Raw genomic sequence first — 9,970 nt, 5'->3', positions numbered from 1 at the left:
ATAACAACATAGCTACTAGCAGGCAGTTCTACTATATCTATGGATTAAACTAACTACAATTAAAATGGAGTAAATTTCTAACATGTTCACAGAAGTCAACTGGTACCTGTCAAAGAGAAGAAATGAAAAGCTAACAAGTAAAAGAAACATGAATCAGAAAAGAATATTTGTGTTTTTCATATTTTTGTATTTAATGTATGAAAAGACAACAATCATAATCTCAAGTGTCATTATATGCACTTTTTCAAAGCTGTGTCACAATCTGTGAGACTTGCTCTTCTGATTTGACCAATTCGTTTACATCACATCCCACTTAGTAATGTAGATGATGAGTCACACGCTACAGGCACAATAAAGTGGACACTGTGACAGATAATGCACTCTTAATAATGCACATTAAATACACAGAGACAGGCATGTCCATTAAGGACTGTAAGCAACACTTTGGCAAACATGCAGCTGTACAATATAAAACTGCATTTAAAATGCTAACAAGTAAACACTCCACTGTGCAAAACTGGCTAACCACATGTTGAAAATGTACAGTTTGGCTTAGTAACATTCTGGAAGTCCTACTTACATTCAGTCTACAGTTGCAATTACTCAGTGAAAGAAACATGATTAGCATTTTCTTATAGGAATCCATTTTTTTTCAAATGTTTTTTCTAAGAATTCTACTTAAAGTTATGCAATACTAGGCTATATATTTCACAGTTAATAATAGAAATTATTATACAGTGGAATAATGGTTGTTATAACTAGATAAAATATTGATAATGTAAGTCGGAAAACTAAAAGGAGGGGCTAGTTTTTTGGCTAACAACACTTAAAACAATCTCTAAAACACAGTTTAAGCTTAGGTAATTTTTTATATGAGCTAATCCAGATTCAAGGTCATACACAATCATTTAATCCTAATGGAATACATTTTTTGTGCACATTTCCAACTCATGTTTTACATCAACACAGATTTGGTTTTCAAGATAGCTAGCTTTGTTACAGAAACACTAAAAAAGGTTTATGTTCAAAGTTAATTAAAGAATTATTTTGACATTAGGCTGATGACTGTGTTGCCCTGCAATAGACTGGCAACCTGTCCAGGGTGTACCCCGCCTCTCACACGTAGACAACTGGAGCTAGGCACCAGCACCCCTTGCGACCCCAGCTGGGATGAAACGTGAGAAAAAATGGATAGATGGATGGGCATAAAGCTTTATATCACTCTTTTGATATAAATTAAATATTACCTTTGTCAGGTCTATATATTGAGGTTTTAGATAAGTCATCTTAGTAAAAAAGTACAAAATGCAGCGTTTATGCTAAGCTTAAAGGGCATTTTACATTATTATACTAGAAGAAATTATATAAAGTGAATTATGCAATTCTTTGGGTAGCTTACTTCAACATTTTTATTTAATGCTTTGTGATTTAAGTCATTATATTTTATGAAATAAGGCTAGAATTCAAAGCAAATAATTTACCTATTTTAGTTACATTACCACACAAAAGGCTTAACTATGTATGCTAACTTGACTCTCCACATTATTTATTTTCCATTTGATCAATAAAGTAGTTTTGAATCAAACCTAGGACTGTTTTTACAACATCTCTAATGTAGATTTTTTTTTACTATTCTTGATCAGTTGGTTTGCTACAAATAAAGTTAATGTTATAATTCACAACAATTAATTTTTTCACATTGTGATAATGACTTCAGCTATTTTGTCATTGAAAACACTAAAATTTTCATAAAGACAGCATAATATTCAGGAATACTTCTGAAATAGCTTCCTAAGTGCAATACTGTTCAGGATTGTTAAGTTCCTTCACACATAAAACATTAGAAAAAAATATTTTATTAAAATCCTCTAGTTTTTAAAATTTTCCTGATTCATCATGAAAATTCACAGTGAGGGAAGCTGTGATTGAGAGCGTTGGCAGTGTTTGCAGGACAAGGGCCAAACAAAGTGCCAATAGCTAGAAGTGAAGATGAGAGATTAGACTAGATTTGACAGCAACAGAATCTATTTTCTACTTCTCACCATAGGTGTTACAGCATTATACTATTAAAAAAATGGAAACCTCAAGGAAAAACAACAAAAACACCAAACTCTAATAAATCGAATATTCACAAAACATGTCATAAATGATCAATTTTACAGTATGTTAACCATTATTAGCAATAGCGTTGCACCGATAACGATACCAGTATCAGGTGGGGCACCATACAGCACTAAAATGGTGGTATCAGAATCGGCGAGTACAACAAATAGGGCACCGATACCATTTTGAGAGCAATGTTTATTTAACTATTGTCACCCTTTCCAGGTAGGCAATAAAAAGTTCTACAGGATTCACTTTGTATTAGTTTTTTTTTCCTGCTTCACAAAGGTAGGCAGGCGCTTGACAAAGCAATGATGGCAGTTACTTTACATTCAAGTACTATGCAGTTCTTCATATATACACACATGACACATCAATTTCAAACAGATGGTATCGGTATCGGCCAATACTGCACAGCCAGGTATCGGGTATCAGTATCGGGGCAATGCTAATTAAAAGGAGTTACTCAAAGCAAATGTGTCCAACCCTAGCTCAAAGTACAGTCTTAAAAACATACTTCATGTATGCCTTTAGTTTTGTTTTTGTTTTGGCCAAAGGAGATTTCTGCAAATGTTAGAACTTTTCATTAAGAGTCAGTTTTCCATTTTTTTTATAAACCTGGAATAATTAGATAATTTCAGAACATTCCTGGTATCTTCTAAAAGGGCCAGATTAATCTGCTAGTGAATAACCCAGATGCAAGTTCATGTGAGCATAATTTAAACACCATTCATGTGTAAAATGTGTTAATCTGCTCTGTACAGTAGAGACAAAACAATGCTGCTTCCCTCCTCAGTCAGAAGGAAAGTACTGTCATTTTGTTCAGAACATTGCTTCACAGGCCAGTGGCCCATACGATATTCAAACAAGTGGAAACTATGCCATCTGCAACTGAGCATACTTTAGTCTTGTGTTACTTATTTGTTCCATAGTTTCCCCTCAGCTGCCAACCTTTGGTTTAACCTACAGAGCTGCCGAAGGAAGCCGTCATTGGGTCCAATCTCCCTTTTCTGTCGCACCATGGCCAGAGCGGAGTGGACATCCATTTTTTGGTGAAGCATTAGGTAAGCGATGACCAAGGTAGGTGAGCGGCTGTAACCTTCCCTGCAATGGACGTACACCTTTCCTAGAAGGGAGAAAAATGCCAAAGTTTTAGTTGCTTTACTACACATAAGATTAGAAAAGGTCATAAAAATGTTTCAACATCAAGTTTTTCTTGAATTTGTAAATTTGTGAGAAAAAAAATGGAACATAGTATGTCATATTTATCTGATTCAAAGTAATTTAAAAGTAATTGAGATTAGACAAAAAAAAACATCTTTTAAATGTTGAAAGTCGTAATTATGAGGTTTTAAGTCATAATTGTCTTTTATAGTGACAGTTATGAGATTCAAAGTCATAATTTCAAGGATGAAATTTTGACTTTTTTGATCTGGATATTATTACTTATAGCGTTAAAATTATGACTTTGAATCTCATAGCTGTAACTATAAAAGACAAAATTATGAATAAAAAAATCATAATTATGACTTTGAACATCAAAATTATGTTTTTTTTGTCTCATCTCAGTGAAAAGGTACTTTTAATCCAATAAATATGACACACCACTTTCCTTTTTTCTAAGTGCTGGAAATGGACTGCTATAGCAATGGGAGCCAAAAATAAAAAAGCATAATGTGCATATTAATCTAACTGTATATGCTCAGGTCAAAACTAGATTCCCAACCTTTTCCATTTTTATAAGCCAGGGCCTTCTTTATAAAGTCTGCAGCCTCTTCAAAGTAGACACTGATGTCAAAGTGGTCGGTGTCGTTGGCTGGGATGCCATGGTAAACGATTCCTGAGCCGGCGTAGAAGTCGGCACTTGTGTTGACGTGCATGAAGGAGTTTCCCTCTGCTGCGTTCAGGATGTGAGTGATGCCTAGACGCTTAAGGCGCATCACGTTTGTTGCAACAAATCTGAAAACAAAAAAAAAACAGTATTATCAATACTCAAAACAAAATGTTTTATTATGTTAAAATAAACAACAGGCTGCTTTGGCAACCTGTCATGTGCTGACAGATGTATGGTTAAAAATCTTCAGTTTAAAACGTACCAGTAATGGAAAATGAAAGAAAATGGAAAAATCTCATCATGCTCATAAACAGATTTCCACAGCAATTGCCCCTTTGGCACCAACTTAAAGGGGAACGCCGTTTTTTTTTTACATTGGGCCCTTGATTTTATGTTATTACATCATGTTCTACTCTCCCATATGAGTTTTGTGCCATTTGGAGCCATTCTGAAGATATTCGGTTAGGTTATATCCAAGTAACGTCTTCCTATGGGCAACGAGTTGAAGGCACAAACTAAACTGTTCATAATTTTTTCTTTATGGTACGCCAGCATTCATAACATGTAGGTGAATCACTGTCCCCCAGACAACCGCGGTTAAATTTTCTATATTTATATATTTTAAAAACAAAGCGGAGGGGCCAATATAAAAAAAAGGCATTCCCCTTTAATGATGTTAAGGTACAACAACTCTTAATATAGGACATTATGGTGTTGAAGAAACCACATTTTTCAGCACTCAGAAGAAATTCTAACAAAGGAGTTGATTTGCAACACAATCGCAACTTAATAAAATACAGTTTCAATTGCAGTCACTCAATTTTGGTCACATTAAATTTAATCAAAAATAATACACCGGTTTTCCTAAGGACAACAGAGCCCTTAAAGGTGGAATTACACTTAAAGTGGGTTTACCGCCACACAGAAGAGAGTTTTTGCTAGCATGCAGATCCATATATGCAACTATAAGTAAGCTCTTCACACAAGGGTACCACAATAAACTTCTTAGCACCTGTTTGATAAGTGCACAAGGTGTGTATTAGTGTTTTGTAGTGCAGATGCATATTAACTCATATTTTACTGAGCGTACAGGTTCCTTTGTTTTAGTGACGTTTTTGTCATGTAGAGGGAGCTAAAGTTCTGATAATTTATTCACCAATAGAAAGTTTTAGTGTTATGTGCTGTGTAAAGGCACAGATGGTTGCATTATTATGTGTTTTTTTTGGTACTAGGAATTATGAAAGAAAATGTTAAAAGTTATATAAGTATGCATGATAAAAGATAGTAATAGCACTCAAGGTAAATATTTAAGGATTCAAAGGGTTTTAATAATTTCAGACTTGGAAGTCCATCTATCCCACCATTTTCTACTGCTTATCCAGGACCGGGTCGCAGAGGTAGCAGTCTAAGGAAAGGTGCCAAGACTTCCCGATCGACTCACACTTCTTCCAGCTGCTCATGAGGGACCCCGAGGCGACACCAGGCCAGAGACATAGTCCCTCCAGCGTGTCCTGGGCCTTCAACAAGGCCTCCTCCCAAAGAAACATGCCTGGAACACCTCCTGAGGGACGCTAGCTGGAGGCATCCAAAACAGATCGACGTGGAGGAGCAGTGACTATACTCTGAGCTCCTCCCGGGTAACTGAGCTCCTCACCCAAGGAAACTAATTTCAGTAGCATGTATTTGCTTGTCTTTTCTGTCATTACCCAGATTTTATGACCATAGGTGAGGGTTGGAAAGTAGATCGATCAGTAAATCTAGAGCTTTGCACCACCACAGTCCTGTACAGCGACCGCATCACTGCAGACGCTGCACCAATCCATCAATCATCTTACATGTATGCTCCATCCGCCCCTCACTCGTGAACAAGACCCTGGACGTAAACTCCTCCACTTGAGACAAGGACTTTCCACCAACATGAAGAGGGGAGTCCACCTTTCTCCGGTGGAGAAACATGGCCTCGTATTTGGAGGTGCTGATCCTTAGAATTCATTCATGGTAAATTAAGAACCCTAAAAGGTTAAAGACAATTTACTGTCTGAGTTACCAATTATATTTTTTATTTCAAATATTTTTTTTTAGCTCTTTTTAGTTCACATGCGAGGCTATTCAATGAAAAGATTGTGAACCATTAATTTGAGGGACCATCTTTTCAAACGGGGAGGCTATATAAGGTTGTGAAAACAATAAAGCCTTTATTTTGGCTGCAGTCTGCATATCCTGATCGACAAGATCAGATGTGCAATTCAACGAACTATACTTATGTCTTTGAATAAATATATTTGGATCAACAAAAAAATTATTCATCAAATCCACTTGAGATTAGTATGTCAAAAAAGGAAGTCATAAAACCAGTAAATCTTTTTAACAGAAAAAGTTCCATCCTGAAAACAAATAAGATGAAACAATGATCAGAGATGTTGATGTCATTAGCCCATGCTTCCCACCAAGATGGTCTCACAACCAAACAGGAACAGACCAGATCTTATTGCCACATTGCCAGACAGGACACTGTATAAAAAAAAAAAAGGAACAGACCATATGGATCTACTATGATGATTAAAAGGGAAGACTTAAAATAAAAATATTGCCGATTTCAAAATTAGAGATTGAATGATGAAAGGTGGTCTGGTCCTCCAGCAGTCTAAGCCTATAGCAGCGTAACTATGCCATGCAGATATTGTAGGTCAGAAAAACCTGAGCCACTGTAAATTTAGCTGTATTGAAAATGAATTGTAAGTGAATTAAGTGTAAAGAATTAGCCCACCAAAATAATCTGCAGCATAATGATGATATAAAAATAAATACATAGTATCGGCATCAGCCTTAAAAAAAACCCTGTATATGTCGATCTTTACTCTGTGCTTAGAGTTTTCTCTGTGTTGCTTACATTGACATGTTAACATACTACCTAAATAATTAACATAAAATAGATTTTTTTTTAAATAGTCTTTTGTCCTCTCCCTGTACTATTTTCTTTCAGGAGCAAGACGTGCTCCAATTAACTGAATTTCTGCTGCAATGCTTCAGACCTCTTTCCTCTGAAAACAGAAGAGCTAAAAATAGTCAGTGGAGTCTGATGCAGACATCCATTCCTACAGAGAACCTAAAGATCAAAACATCAGAGAAACAGCCAAGCCTGGGCGCATGTTCTGTTTATCCAGCTCCAAGCACCTTTATATAAGCTGCCTAAATTTGGCCAAACTTCCTTTTTTAATTCAGTATAAGAGTAGGTGGTATGAAAAAAGGTAAAAATAGAGTACATATCTGGAAATATTCTACCATGACTGCAATTAGAAAGCAGGCTTTGTTTTTAATGCTTTTGAAAAGCTATGAAAAGATTAGAAGTATAGTTTTCCCTAACATCTCCTGCTCTACCTCCTGTGTACCAAATGTGTGATTGTTCTAAGTCATATACTTTGTGGCAGACACTACTTTTAACCCTTTGATGTAGATATTTCATGAATACTCTAAAATACTGTTAATAAGGAATATGTAGTGTATGCAGAAACAAATCTATTCCTGCATACAATCCGCAGAACATGATTCAGAGACTCTACGACTCATTGAATTTTAAAAAACACAACCTACAATTTTAACATTGGTATTTCATGTGATAGATCAACATAAAGCAGAAAAAAAGCATGCAATTGATGGATTCCAAAAACAAATAAAGATCCAAGACGTTCAGCCTAAACGTCTGAATCAGTACAGGATCTAATTTTAGGGTTGAGCAATGTTTTTAGGTTTTAAAAATATCAAGATCTTAAAAATAAACAGAAGAGAGAGAAACAAGACGAGACCAAATAGTTTATGTTGCGATGGTTATAACGAACGCCATTAGCCATTTTTGATTTTTATCTACAGCTGTTGTAGATGTGACACTGAGAAAAAGCTTTGATTCAGATATCCCTTTTTTATGGCTTTATCAAAAAGGAAAAAATATAAAAAATAATTTTCACTCCTTTTCACCTAGTTTGCAGCTACGTTTTTTTTTTTTTTTATCAGGAGTATATTCACTACCAGCTATTGAAAACTTTTATCTTTGGTAATGACCTCAAAGTCAACTATTGCACATCTATACCTGCTATTCTATGGAATTTAAGCCAGGACTCTTGCTGAGCCCATCCAAACATTAGAATTAAGCTTAGAAACATGTGGGTTAAAATCAAAATGAGTTTAAGGCTAAATGTTCAAAGCCCACTGGTGGATTTAGCCTAAGCTGTTAGTTTCTCTTACACAAGTTCTCCTACATGAGAGCCTCTGTTAATTGCCTACTTGTCTAAACTGGTCATGTATGTTTTTTTAAGTTCAGTACTTTTGATCCAAGGAATATCTGATATTGTTTGGTAATCAAAGGCAGCTTTAAACTTCTCAACAACTTTACCCCGCTGTGCTGAGGACATTTTTTTTAATAAATATTTTCCAGTGTAGTCCTGTTTCTCTGACGGTGACTGGCTGGATGTGATCTCATCCTCTGACATGGGAGCTAGCTCGGAACTCGTCTGCCTGGCTGTGTGTTTCCTGGACGGGGCCGCTTTTTACAACTGCTTTTCGTATCTCTGCTTCTGTCTCCTTGAACCCCAGTGGGCCTCAGCAGATGGCCGCTCACACTGAGCCTGGTTCTGCTGGAGGTTTCTTCCTGTTAAAAGGGAGTTTTTCCTCTCCACTGTTGCTACATGCATGCTTAGTGTGAGGGATTGCCTTTAAGTCAATGAGTTAATGCAATCAACTGGTTTTCCTTATAGAAAACTTTAAATCAATTTCACCGTATGATCTGGTGAATTGCAAAGTGCTTTGAGATGATGTGTTGTGAATTGGCGCTATAGAAATAAACTGAGTTGAATTTAATTAAATACAATACATTAGTAATACATACATAAAATACAATTGAGAACACAACAGAAAACCCAAAAATAACTATGTAGAGAAGCAGCTGCAGGTGTCTGTGAACAAGGATGATATAATTGTTTTGAAGGATGAAATTGAGTCTATCCAGTTTAAGAATATTTTGCAGAGCAGAATATTTTGGTTTAGATCAAAGAGTGACCCTGTTAAAGTCCAGACCTAACACACAAACATTAAATCCCTCTATCCTGTCTGATGAATCAAAAAAGGATCAGCTAGATGAGGATGGAAAGAACGCAGAGAAAAAGAGGTCTAACTCATCCAGGAGACAGAAGAAGCACAGCAGTTATTTTCGGCTCATCCATATTTCATCTGTGCTCCATTTTATTTACAGGACACTTTTCCCCTAACCTCCTTGCTGTGACACAGCACATCATATCTTTGCTCCTATCCACCAACAAGGGAAGCAGCATAAGGTGCAGCAGGGAACCAATTCAATGAACTCTTTCTAGAAAGATGTAGACTGTTCAGTGTTGAATGTGAGATACCCCCCAGACAGACAGATAATTAAATTGCATGGTTATCATTTTAGAAGATAAGGAATGTCCAAGACTTTATTTGCAGCATTAGTATATGAACAGATCAGCTGATAATGAACTTCTATAAATTCAGACTCACGCATTGCCGATGTAGATCCGTGGATAAACCTCATGGAAGTGTTTGGTGGGCCAGCTGTAGAAGCCGCTCTCATCCGTCAGTAGATCGTTGAGTTGCTGCAGAGAAACCTCGAAGCTGGACATGTTGAAGCGATCAGGAAGAGCTGTCTTCACATCCCTCTTATGTTTGTTCTTCATGTCTGAGGAGGGGTGCAGCAGGACCTCCAACAGGCGCATTTCGACGGCAGTGAGGCGGCAGGCAGGTGTCGGTTTACCGTAGAGCAGCGAGCGGTCAGCTGTTTTTCCAAAACAGGCGAGCTGCACAGGGAGCGACAGCTGCAAGGGCGGAGTTAAGCTTTTTTCGTTCCCTTTGGGTGGTTCCCTTGCCCCCAAATAAATAATAAATGGTTAAGAGGTCAGCAACGTTTTTAAGGCTTAAAATTACTGTAGCCGAGGGACAGAGATGTGTATTATGGGGCACTGTTTTGGTTTGTTTGGTTGTTCATTTCCTTGTCATTCTGTTGGGTTG

General features: G+C 36.7%; 1 protein-coding gene across 1 annotated transcript; it reads right to left on the bottom strand.

The window, feature by feature from the left end:
• Window positions 1–225: 225 nt before the first annotated feature.
• Window positions 226–9,848, bottom strand: LOC107104997 (dual specificity protein phosphatase 3-like). The gene is made up of 3 exons (XM_015405113.1): window positions 9,464–9,848; window positions 3,830–4,062; window positions 226–3,229 (listed from the first exon to the last, which is right to left on the bottom strand). Exons 1-3 carry the CDS (start codon window positions 9,676–9,678, stop codon window positions 3,021–3,023), a joined length of 657 nt encoding a protein of 218 aa, XP_015260599.1. The 5' UTR covers window positions 9,679–9,848; the 3' UTR covers window positions 226–3,020.
• Between the last annotated feature and the right edge of the window lie 122 nt (window positions 9,849–9,970).

The sequence above is a fragment of the Cyprinodon variegatus genome, unplaced genomic scaffold (assembly GCF_000732505.1).
Source record: "Cyprinodon variegatus isolate N-32 unplaced genomic scaffold, C_variegatus-1.0 Scaffold2000, whole genome shotgun sequence".
Classification (NCBI taxonomy): domain Eukaryota; kingdom Metazoa; phylum Chordata; class Actinopteri; order Cyprinodontiformes; family Cyprinodontidae; genus Cyprinodon; species Cyprinodon variegatus.
This window is presented reverse-complemented; position numbering and strand designations above follow the sequence as displayed.

Coding starts and splice junctions, on each gene's coding strand:
- LOC107104997 (XM_015405113.1), bottom strand. CDS start 9,678: ATGCGCCTGTTGGAGGTCCTGCTGCACCCCTCCTCAGACATGAAGAAC. Junction 4,063..9,463: donor CGGATCTACATCGGCAATGC/GTGAGTCTGAAT, acceptor TTTTGTTTTCAG/ATTTGTTGCAACAAACGTGA. Junction 3,230..3,829: donor GGCTTATAAAAATGGAAAAG/GTTGGGAATCTA, acceptor TCTCCCTTCTAG/GAAAGGTGTACGTCCATTGC.